Source organism: Phalaenopsis equestris, unplaced genomic scaffold (assembly GCF_001263595.1).
Source record: "Phalaenopsis equestris unplaced genomic scaffold, ASM126359v1 Scaffold000354, whole genome shotgun sequence".
In the NCBI taxonomy this organism is placed as follows: domain Eukaryota; kingdom Viridiplantae; phylum Streptophyta; class Magnoliopsida; order Asparagales; family Orchidaceae; genus Phalaenopsis; species Phalaenopsis equestris.
This window is the reverse complement of record NW_018164796.1, coordinates 86,815-99,487: the sequence shown is the minus strand read 5'-3', so window position 1 is coordinate 99,487 and position 12,673 is coordinate 86,815. Positions and strand designations below refer to the sequence as shown.

General features: G+C 33.8%; 1 protein-coding gene across 2 annotated transcripts in view; it reads right to left on the bottom strand.

Annotated features, from left to right (window-relative positions):
- Positions 1-857: 857 nt before the first annotated feature.
- Positions 858-12,673, bottom strand: part of LOC110026171 (protein ACCUMULATION AND REPLICATION OF CHLOROPLASTS 6, chloroplastic) — a 13,954-nt gene continuing 2,138 nt past the window's right edge. The window contains exons 3-7 of one of the 2 annotated variants that reach the window (XM_020727021.1): positions 8,333-8,557; positions 7,311-7,571; positions 6,033-6,993; positions 4,913-5,049; positions 858-1,422 (exon numbers count right to left, since the gene is read on the bottom strand). In XM_020727021.1, the coding sequence (XP_020582680.1) occupies positions 1,132-1,422; positions 4,913-5,049; positions 6,033-6,993; positions 7,311-7,571; positions 8,333-8,557 (1,875 nt within the window). In that variant the 3' untranslated portion in view covers positions 858-1,131. The remainder of the gene's footprint in view (positions 1,423-4,912; positions 5,050-6,032; positions 6,994-7,310; positions 7,572-8,332; positions 8,558-12,673) is intronic. The other variant, XM_020727022.1, reaches the window with a different exon arrangement.

Here is a 12,673-nt window from a genome sequence, read left to right as displayed (position 1 = left end):
CATAATGAGGAAAATCTTAAATTTATAAGTCTATGTAACTAAAACTTTTTCCCTAGCTTATAGGTGTAAAATATGGTTTATTTTATTCTGGGTTGTAGTATCCCTACAAATGAAAGCCCTAATAGTTAATTACATCCTATGAGTTAAGGTTCTCAAGAATACTCTCTATCAAAATATTAGCTTATATTTAATAAGATCACAAGATTGATGTCTTCAAGATTGAAGTTTCGGGACTTCAAATGTATAGACTAGAGGTTTGAAAAGAATTGTACTTGGAATCCAAAATGACTGAGATTTACAGTCCAATGATGATGTGTCATGAAGAGGCTCTGGAAAAGGGTTAACCAACTTTAGGTAGAAGGTGTATCCTAGATTGGCATTGTAATATTGTTGAAAAATATTAAGCTTTGATTTGAAAGTTGGTTTTGATTTATTGGCAATGGTTTGACTTTTTCAAAAAAATAAAAATTTGTAATAGTCACCGCACCTAGCTTGTCAACAGATTATTCAATAAGCTGCAGCTGCCCCAAACAGACCCTTAGATGTTAGACAAACACAGAAATTGGGGGGTATGTCCCTTTATTCTTTTACTTTTCATTAACCTCTCTCTCTCTCTCTCTCTCTTCTATTATTTTCCGTATATCTTAATGGATCAAATCCAATGCCATTTTGAACTCATTAAAAGTTAACTTTCATTGCCAAGAGAGACATATTTGAATAGCCAAGATCTTAGAAGATCATGTACAACTGATACTTCAAATAGAGAAAAAATCATGAAATTTTTTCAATGAGGCTTTTGTTCCAATAAAAATCAAGTTTTTGCACAAATCGCTTTTTTCTTATAAAATTTAGGTGTCAGATAGGTAAATAGATAGGAATTGGGTGGAATGTATGTAATCAGACTTCTCTACAGATGCAATCTAAAGGTTCAAGAACTGCTGCTCCAGTTATCTTCAAATAGAAAATACATCAAATATCAAAACAAAAGAAAATAAATAGAACCACACTACTGTAAACAGCCTAATAAACACAAGTACTATCATTAAATGACCAGCACTAACGGTCATGAAAGAACAATAATTCTAAAATGCCCAAAAATGGAGAAAAATCTGTTAAACTCACAGATGTAATCTATGGTTTGAGAACTGCTCCTTCAGTTATCTTCCAGCCCGATTCGAAGCAAACCAGCTCGTACCGAGTCGTATAGGTTGTGTTGTACGAGTCTTTGTGCTCGGACCGAGCAGCATCTATCAATCTCGCTGCTTCGTTGATCGTAGCTTCGACAACGGCTCGACGACCATCCAATGAAATAGTAACACTATCGATGGTCAGGTCCTGTAGAGTGTACTCCCAAAACCAGCCTTTTCGGGCAACTTCAGCAGCACGGTCCTTCCATATCTCCAGCATTCGGTCTTCTAGAACCTAATCATAAGTTGAAATTTATACATAGCACAAAATTCTTATGCATTTACATATCTAACCCAAAGTTTGATATTTACACTCATAAAATCTTGGTGCCATAAACCTATGCATAAAAAAGATATATTTCATTTTTAAGAGAATGCGATGGCGGTGTTTTTAAAATGATGTTAAAGATTTAAATGGTATGCTTCTAAATAAGAATATTCAGGTGTTAGATATTAAAATACATAAGAACTGTGGTATGAATGTGAATGCCCCTTTGTATTTCTACTTAAAAAAAAAAAAATCAAAGTAGATAATAAGAATAGCTGAGCTCACCTACTAATACTACTACCACTAATAATGATAATAATAATAATATAGTAGTATGGTTTCTATGTTTTTTGGATCATTACCAATTATAGTTTCATTATTACAAGCCGTTATAATATAAATGCATTCAATTTATACTCATATTTGATAATATTTTAATCAATGTTCAAAATTAAAGCAATCTAATGCCCAAATAATAAATAATGAAGAAGAATAGATGTAATTCTTTATTGAATAAAATGTCACATTTTTGCAATATTTTGAAATTAATGTTTTAGATACAAACTCCACCTTCAAAGACTTATTGACAGTTAATACAAGGAGGTGAAGAAATAGCAACTTTGTATCTTTATCATGTCGAATTGTTTTGTATTGTAGTTGATAGCAAATTCAAAGATGGATAATTATTCTCCGAAACAAGTACTAAGTTATTTCTTTATGTGACATGCATAAACCTAAGTGATTTATTATTTATTTCTTATAAAGGGAAACTACTACTCCTTACAGAGTAATATCATAGTAAATCTCCTAAGCTATCCACATATTATCGATGCATACATCAATCATGATTTCTCTTCTTTAAACGACAATGCTATCTTGCAAGATAACTTGTTTAAGATAAAAATGGATGACATGTCTCCTAGTTTATAAATTTATTAACTTGAAATCAACTTTATCAGTAGTTATTACTACAGTTGAGAGAACATTTTATACAATAAACATTATCAAACATCGATTGCATAATTGAATATGAGATAACTAGCCACTGGCTTCTTTATAACTGATACTGAGAAAAAAGTATTTGGCTTGAATCTCAATGAAATTGTTATATATGTCAAACAATACAAAATAGATTGAGGAACTTTGTAATCATTATTAACTTCATCGATGATAATGGGATGTAATAAATTTATTTTGAATTATATGCTTTTTATTTTATTTTAATAAAATTAATTTATTTATACAATAAATTTGGCTAACCTAAAAAGACGGCCATCTGCCGCCTCCCACGCCCGAAGTCCCGCTTAATTTATCTCTAATTATAATTTATATTAATAAGTAGCAAATGACTATCTACTCCCATCATGAAGTAACTATATTCTTCCAAATTTATATAAGCTGATTTACTAAAACTCTATCTTCAAAGAATGTACAAACATTTCTAAGTCTATTTCTTAAATTAAAAGAAAATAGTCATTTGTTTCGTTAAAGAAGAAACACATGGTTATAGGAAAATATACAGTTAGCATTCATTCAATATCTCTAAGAAAACAAAAAAAAAAAAAAAGATTTCAAATAAACCTTATATGAACCATCATTGACAGAATGACAACTTCGAATGCGTCCGTACATCCACACCAAAACTGATAACAACAGTAAAAGCTTGGGTTAACTCTAATAACCAATGGCACTTCTAGTCTTCAATATCTGTTGGCTCTAATAGCTAAAAGTGGAATTTAGACTGACCACAAAATCAAAATTCAGCCTTAATTTAACGAGGTTAGAGTTGTCCAATAACCCATGATATACCCCAAAATTCCCAATCCCACTTCCTCATGAGATATATTACGCAATCTGCTCTCTACAAATTCTCTTTAGTTGTGTAATACTCCCTTCAGCTTTCTTCATGATGAAAGAAGGGAAACTCCTACAAGTCACATCCAATGATGTACTATTGGCTAAAGAAATGCAGACATCCAATGCAATGCATGCCAATATTATGCCATACTACCAGTCTCAAATTGAATCAATGAACATGCAAGATATTTGAATCTCACTTAGCTCACACTTTCTTCTTTGAGTTAGAAGTGCCGCATTAACTAAGTTGGGTTGAAGTCAAGGTTCCCAACGCAAAAAATAAATCAAATTGTAGGTTTGTAATTTCATGCTTAGTCAATTTTGGGTTAGATATTAACCAGACATGTTTAACAAGTTGATAGCCATAACCATTAAGTAGAACTTATCTATGAAAGTCCAGTCCCAGCGTGTGTAATTCACAATTCCATTATCCTTGCAATTGCTTAGAAAAGAGAAGCATAACATAAATTCAGAGCAGCTAAATACAATTTTTCATCAATTTTGATCAATGTACTTGTCAGTGGAGCTATCAAAAAAGCTTATAGTTCACGAAAAAGTCGTGTTCGGCTTGACAAGTAGCTTGAGTTCAGCTCCTTCATTAAGCAAGCAAGATGGACACGGAAATTTTTTTGAGCTCGATTTATGAACAAACCACACACGTGTTCGACTCATTTTAACTCGAAATAGTTAAATAATAAAATTTATTTATATCTTTTTATATTAATTTTTTATAATGTATTTAAAAAAATACATATAAGAGACTTGAGTGGTATAAAAGTAAAAAGTAAAGCTTAGGTAAATACATAGGAATTGGTTGGTAGGTATGTAAATGCACAAAAATAAAAATAAAAAAGAGCAAAGATGAGCACAATCTCATCTCAGAGTCCCACTCTCCCTCGTATTTGTTTAGGTGTTAGATATGTAAATACATAAGAATAGGCTGGAATGTAAGTAAATGCCCCCCAAAAAAAAGGCCACTGTCCATTTTTCTTCTAATTTTTAGTCTCATATCTGTGGGAGAGGTTTCCTTGCAGCCTTAGAAGGTGCTTAAATGTAAAGAACTCTCTCTTTTAAACACCATCACCATGTGGCCGACGTTGGAGTTCTAGCTGTTAAGCTCCAGTTTAAGCCAAACACAAGCTTAGTTCAAACATTCAGGCTTGAATCAAGCCGAACACAAACATGCTATTCACAAATCATTTCGAAACACGAGCTGAACACCAACAAGAAACAAAAAATCGAACGAGCCAAACACCAACAAGCCTTGGGCTAGCTCAAGCTGGTCTCGTTTACATCCCTACTTATCAGTACATTAAAAAGTATGTTGCAAATGTTCCTTATTTATATGAAAAAGGAAATATAGTCTCCTTTGTTTAAAAATTCACCAGGCAGGCCCTTGAAATTAACAAAAGGAGAGAGATTTGGTCCTTATTGATGGGCATCCAACGATTCAAGCACTTCTTACTAAGGTTAGACCATTTATGAGGATATTATTTGGGCACAAAAAATCCTAACAGAAAATAAGCAATCTTCTAACTAAATTCTTAGGTGGTGGTAGTACAGTAAACCAAACGTTCAGCTAAGTAAATGGATGCCTAACCTCTGGGAGTTTCCCAACACGGTGATGAGGACCCAAGGCTTGAGATTTGACATTTTGCCACTTGCGGAGTAGGGTTTCAGCATATCTTGCATCCATTTTGGGTAACTCCTTTTCAACATTCTGAATTGCAGTAGCAACTAAACACAATATTCAAAGTTACAAAGAAACAAACATAAAAATGTAAATTAATATTATTTTAACATATAATCATTTATCTTCACCTCCAGAAAACAAAAAAAAAACAAAAAAAAACCAAAAAATTCACTAAAGCATTGAAACAATTTTAAGAGCGAAACAAATCTAATAAAAAAAAGGGTGCAAATTGTTGCTAATCTAAATGATTCATAATGTAGCATAACCGATGGTTGAAACTTGAAAGAAGCTCCTGCATGTTTATAGATATCACTTAGAAAGCAAAGGTAATTAAAATACAACAACAGGCATGTATTTCCTAATATATGAGCTAGAGATGGTATAAAGGCTGGCCTACAATGTTGGTAGTTGAAAGGGGGAACTAGTACACAGATTGGCAAAGCCAAAGGAGGATAATATCAGGAAACGGGAAAGAATATGCACAAATAAAATATTCGAGCATGGTGACAGGATTTATAAAAATTGTTTCAAAGTAAATAACAAGTCCACAATGCTTTTGAAGAAAAGAGCTCGACATTAGCAAGCAATTGATAAAGACACATGTTATCAAGGACCATATCCATAGAATTGCACAATCGTTAAAAAAATTTAAAGCCACGTCTACTTTCCAAATGGCAAACTAATCAACCCATAATACATCTAACAGAGTGAAGTGTCAAAATAGCACCCTCTCAAAGTATGTAGAAGTGCAAATTAGTCATCAGATTCTTTAAATTGGGGCTTAAATAACCCATATTAAAAGACACCGGGACTAAAGTGGCACTTGAATAGACTCTAAGACTAATATGACCCGCAGCAAAGAGTGGACTATTTTGACACTTCTCTTTGACACCACATTACGAAGGAAAATTTTGCAAAGAAAACTCACAACATATGATTGAAAATTTTCCAATGGAAAACTATTTACCAATTTACCATTTGCCAAACAAATATATGAAAAAAAAGTTTCAGAATATTTAATAATTACCAGAAAGAACTGCATTTGCCGCCATTTCTGATCCAACTTCTTTTATTGAACCAGGCGACAAATTTCTCCTTGGTAAATATCTAAGAGCAGCAACTGTCAGTATGCCAACTGCTATTCCAGCACACATAATCTTAATGCTTGCTTCCTTTATCATGTACGTATAATCTTGCTCATTGGAAGATTCAGAATTGGGTTTCTCATAAGCCTCATTCTTATTTTCTTTAACATATTGATAGATACTAATTCCGGGCTCTTCAATTCCTACTTCAAACTTAGAATTATGTACACCAGCGGAAACCTCAATGCTATTTCTTCCTTCCCTCTTAGTCAATGGAAACACTTTCTGTAATGCATCAACTACATTTGATTTTACATTACCAAATACAGCTGTAGCTTCGGCGCCAATTTTTACAATGGAAGCAGCAGCTGCTAAAGGTGAAGCCCCGCCTCCTTCCATCTTTTCTAAATATCGCAGCACAGTGGGGTCATCATAGTAATCCCTGAGCCTAAACTGTACACCTTGAGTATCTCTAAATCTTGAAAAAACAACCTCAATAAGCCATGTCTCCAACAATTTGCAAAGTCCAGGAAGAAAATCATGATCTTTGCCAACATTCAAATTGCTCATGATGAAATCTACGATATCCTGATTCCTATAAGGCGAACTCGTATCGTCAATGCCCAACCATGAGTAGCACTCATCAAGTTCTCCCAAAAGCAGTGAGCAGAGACCCCTTTCCAGGGCAAAGTCTACATCTCGGTCTGCTTTCATGGTGTATTCACTATTAGAACCTAAGGAGGTAACTTTGGACTGCTGGAGTTGTTGAAATAAATTGCCAGCATCTTTAATAAGATGGGCCTTTTTGCCCACAATGGCATGTGCTACTAAAGCTAAGGCCACATTGTACACTTCAAAGCTCTCTGCTGGTATATCACTTGGTGTCGCAGCAAACAAATCTATCTTTACACCAATAAAAAAAAGGAAGATTTACATGCATACCACTCAATTCCTATGTATTTAAATATCTAAAACCTAAAATTCAATTTTTTACACATATGCCACTTTACCTATGAATGAAAAAAGTTAAAATGAAGGAATTTTTGATGTAATATGAAGGATTTTGATGGTATAAATGTAAAAAGTAAAGAATAGGTGTTAGATATGTACATACATAGGAATTAGGTGGTATGTAAATGCCCCTCAAAAAAAAAAATCATGACAATCAACCCCTTATCACAAAGCATACAATGACTACTCAAGTAATAGTTCTCACAAACCTGTTCCGAAGCCGTCATATGTACAAATGCTTCATTCATGAAATCTTCGCGTGTGAATCCTCCTCCTATTACTGCAGCACCTCCTTTACCAACCGTCCACAATATACTGCGTACACTATGCAGACCATCTTGTCTTTTTATAACGTGTTCTTCATCAAGGGGCAAAGCTAAAAGTTCAATAGCACAACGAGGAGATATCTCTTCCAACGTCTCATCAATTTGTACCAGCAGGTCACGAGCAAGGTTGCTAGCCCCTTCCTCCTGTAGCCATGAAGATTTTGATAGGTAAAAAAATGCAAATAAGGATTTAATTGCATAATTTTGATAAGGATGAAAAAGTTTGAGCTGGCATACAATGCATACTATAAAACTAACGTCATATATAAATAAATAATTTTACGATCATTTGATAATCAATCAGAAATCACAAATTTGAACTAAATGGATTATTTTTCTGTACAAAAGATAAGGGGCGTTTCATAAATTCCACCCAATTCTTATGCGTTTACATATCTAACACCTAAGCTTTACTTATTTACATATAGAATACTCAAAATAATTTATATCACATAAAAAATACAACTATTTTTTATGTTTAAAAAGTGAAATACACCATCTCATGCATAGGTAGGGTGGATTATGAATGTAAAAATTGAAGTTTAGATGTTAGATATGTAAACACATAGAAATCGAGTGGTAGATATGTCAATCTTCCAAAGTATAATTTTGATTTTCAATTCCAATGATATTTAGATCATTCAATTAAAGAAATGGGTTTATGATGATGATTTGAATATATTTGATGGTTTTAATTATTAAAATACATGTTAAAATTACTTTGCTTTGGCTGATAATCCTTCACATATACAAACGCACATTTAAAAATTGTAGCCTTCGTTGTCTAAAAAAACTTAAATATACTGAAGAGCCACAAGATGACAAATAAGACGTTTTGACAGATAAATTCACTAAAATTGATGTAATCCATGGCCTAGAGAATTCGGCGATATGTTGAGAGTTACCTGCAGTAGTTTTAATGCTTGCTGAAGAAGCTCACGACAACCCATGAAATCTGGTGGATTTAGAGCCATAGCATCCCTCGACAAGTCCACATATGCAAGGACCATAGCCAGCACCACATCCTGCTTAAAGGGCTTAGGTAACCATTCACGCAAAAGAATACCACCAACTTCAAGGATTGTCTCTGCCTCACCAGCCTCTTGAAGTAGACACAGAGCCCCTGGAACCTACAAAAAAAACCAAAATTTTATAAAAAAAGCCCACAGAATTCATACAATGCACATAATAGCAGCCATAATAGACAGCAAGAGTGATATTTGCCCGTGTTTCTAAAGACTAGGTCAAGGGTTTTAATGCTTTCAAAAAACAAACCAATTATAGAAACATTTAGAATACTTTTAGGAGAAATAAAGTAAAATTCAGTCAACTTGTGGCTTGATTATGCATATGAAACAAGGCTTGAAACTACAAACTTCCTTTTAATTAGTTTTTGCCCACATTTCTAGAAACCAAACAAATCCTTGCTGAACGTTGAATGCTTGGTCAAGTAAACAATAACGGCATTGAGTTATGAAATAGGAATTCCAAGTTCAACAGAAGTGTAGAAAGTTTGAATATCATTCTTTCCAAAAGATATTTTGAAAACATAGAATTATATAAGACTATAAAAGAAAGGTTTCCAAATTTAAAATGTAAGTTGGAAACTCCAATATGAAGTTAAATAAGTTCATAAGAAACTAAAAAAATAGAATCCTAATTAATTACAATAATTATGACTTTATTCATCGGCAAGCACCTACAACAAGGAGCTCCCATTGGCGAGTCTAATCTTGATACTCAATCTAGAAAAGAATGTGCGCATAAGTGGTTTGTTGAGAGCATTTGCTAGCTTATCATAAAGGCCTAATAATAGCACAGAAATTACTTGAATCATTGAGCTTAATGGATCAGAGTGAAGAATGAGCATTGGTAAGGTAGCAAGCATTTTAATCATAAGAAGGGTTTTCATCATTTTAGTGTGAACAAGGAGATTAAGAACGTATCAACATCGAGACAAAAGATGTCCAACAAAATGTAGAACAACTTCCAGAACAAGATATAGTGTAGTGGCCCAACATCCTTAATATGGAATCATCGAGCAAAAAGAGTTAAATAGTATTACATGGCTATGCTAGAATCACCTATGATATGCATATAATTAACTTAGTGTTTGTTTGGGGTAGTTGCAGCAGTTTGAGGCTGCTAAAGAAGAAATCGGTATTCAAAAAGTTACGGTAGCTATTACAAAAATTTTCTTTTTTGAAAAAGTCAGAACGCAATTTTCTAGCAGCCACCACAAGTAGCCAAGTGTATTGGGAAAATGCAGGTTTAAATTGTAACTTTTTGAGAAAACCGGCAAAATGCAGTGGTCAAACAAGGATGTGGCACCGCATCGCCACCACACCGCCAACCCAAATACAACCTTGAACCATAAGACAGATGGGTGCATCACTAGCATTAAAAAAGAATAGGCTCATCACCGGGAGAGTTGCTAATCCAAAAGCAACAAAAAAAATGTAATGGTTCATGGTACAAAATCACATCATTGAGAACAAAAATGGCTTTGCAAAGCTTGCACACATATGTAGGATGATTTGTGTTGGTGAAGCATTGGAGAAATACATTGTTGAAGGGGTCACAACCTTGAGAACTAGCCATATAGTGGTGAGCTAGACAACTATTGTTGATACTAAGTTGATAGAGGGACCAATAGTCATATAGTAACGAGCTTCCACACATGTAGGATGATTTGTGTCTGTGAAGCATTGGAGAGATACATTGTTGATTTGTGTTGGTGAAGCATTAGAGAAGTACATTGCTGATAATAAGTTGATAGAGGGACCACAACCTTGAGAACTAGTCATATAGAGGTGATATTGACAACTAGATTGAAGGTGCCATGGTAGTTAAATCCCGAGCACTGGCGGAAACCTTTAGCCACAAATAGAGATTTTAATATGTCAATAGAGCCATCAAATTTTTGCTTGACAAAAAAATTCATTTATGTCGTTTTTTTGAACAGAGGTAGAGAAGAACAATGTTGATGCTACATTTTGAATTAGAACATCATATTCATTGGAAATGGCTCAATGTCAGTAGTTATCTTTGAGTACTTGGGTTACAGTGGTGGGTATAAAGTCAGATGCTCAGTTTAATCTAGCTGTGAGAGTTAGTTTTTAAATTGGTGTGAAGGTTATTTTTGGCTTGTGTGTTCATTGGATGAGTATTATTAGGATGGGAGGGGGTTTCGCTACGTGTTGTAGAAGGTGTCGGATTTGTAGAGAGCTTATGGGAGAAGTGAGGGTTTTGTGTGATTTTCCTTTAGTGTGGAGGTTGAATATGATGGCCTTATAGGTGGGATATTATGGATGGAGTGCATGAAGGGAACCTAGAGGAAGAAAGAGGGATCTGTTGATAAAACACCATGAGGAGATTGTTTCTTCGTATGTGCAAGAGATGAGTAAAGGGTTGTAAGAGAAAAGATAATTAATAATTTATGTATAACATGAGATAAATTTTGAAATTAGTGACATCAAGGTAAAATTGGCACTTTGAATGAGGTAGTAGTTGAGAAAGACATGAGATTTGGAGCATTATTCATGTTTGTTTGTGGTGTACAAATAAATCCATAAGTAGCAGAGTCAACCCAACAAAACAGATTTGAAATAGTTGAGATGTGAGCAAAACAATTGTTCATATGGAGAAAACATGTGTAGGGGTGGCATTTTATTGAGGAAGACCGTCATGAAAGCATGACTCCAATAAGAATATGGAATAGAAAAATGAAAAAGAAGAGAAAATTTTGATAATATCTCGATGAAATCTTTCAGGGAATCCAGTCGGTTCACATGGGTGTAGATGTGTTGTAGACGAGTGAAATATGAGATGCTATTTGTAGATAGGAAGCTATTAAGTACTTCATACTTGCCATCATAGTAGGAGCATTGAGTCTCTTTTTAGGATCGAAAATTTTTATGTTAAAATTGTGAAGCTAATGAAGACATCATGAACATTTGAATTTTTTGCTTTTCAGGAAAGTATCATATATGTTCGATATAGTGATAGAATCATGCAATCTGATAACAGTATTTCAAAACAAGTAAGATATAACACTAGAGGAAGAAAATAAAATTTTATTAAATTTATTTATATTAACATGTATGGCAATTGAGTGTTCACGATAGCAGTGACTGTGGATGATAAATCTAAATTGAAGTGGGAGCTAATATGGTTTACAATTTAGTTCAATGAATTGCCTAATCTACAATGCCTAACAGCAAAAGCGATTTTGATGCTAGAAAAAACAATAAATAGGAGATTGGAGCAAAAAAGATGGACCATTCATAGACATCATTCTTTAGTTTGTCCTACAACATAAATCCTTCAAATGGAAAACAATGGGTCGGAATTCGAGAAATACATTATTAGAATAACAAAACTGATATATAAAAAAAAAACATTCCACTTTCAAGCTATATACAGAAAAGATGATATTTTGGGTTGGCAGGTTGGGTTTGAGTATAACCAAAATTTGACCAAGACATAAAATACTTGATCTGAATCTAACACATTAATTATAAGGATCAAAATATTTTGACCATACCTAACTCAACCAAAACACTTCTAAATTGAACAAGACCAATTTAACCTATTTATCCTATGAATGGTACAATCATGTTGCATAAAAATGACTCAATTAGCATAAATAAGGCTTATTTACTCTAATTAACATGATTCAAACAAGCCTAACCAAAACTCAAATAGCAACAAGGTCATTTTGGATTGATTTTGAGTTATTTGGATCAACCAAACCTAGCCGAAATGATTAAAAATCTATACTTTATACTCAAATCTGACCCAAGAAAAAAATTGAGTCCAACTCAAACACGGATTTTAAGTCAATTTTTACACGATAATTGATAGATGTTATGGGTATGCTGATGTCATCTAGAAGAATAACATCATCAAGGCCATCAAAAGATAGCTTAAGACAGCAAATGTGATAAGAATAAATGTTGTTTAGCATCCAAGAGGGAATGACTAAGAGCGCTTTTGGTAACTAACATAGAAGGCTATTGGTTTCCTTTATTTTAGGTGGGAGAGAGCAAATGTAGGTGGAACAAGGAGAGGTGACCAATGAAAAGTGAGGCACCACTTGACTATGTGAACTTTAACATCGCATGTTTGAAAATAGCCCATATAAGGCATATGTAATTGTTTTGGCGGCGGAGGGGTGTAAACGAGCCAAACACGAGTGAGCCCAGTGTTCGGCTCGTTTATATTTCGAGCTCAAAAAGTGTGTT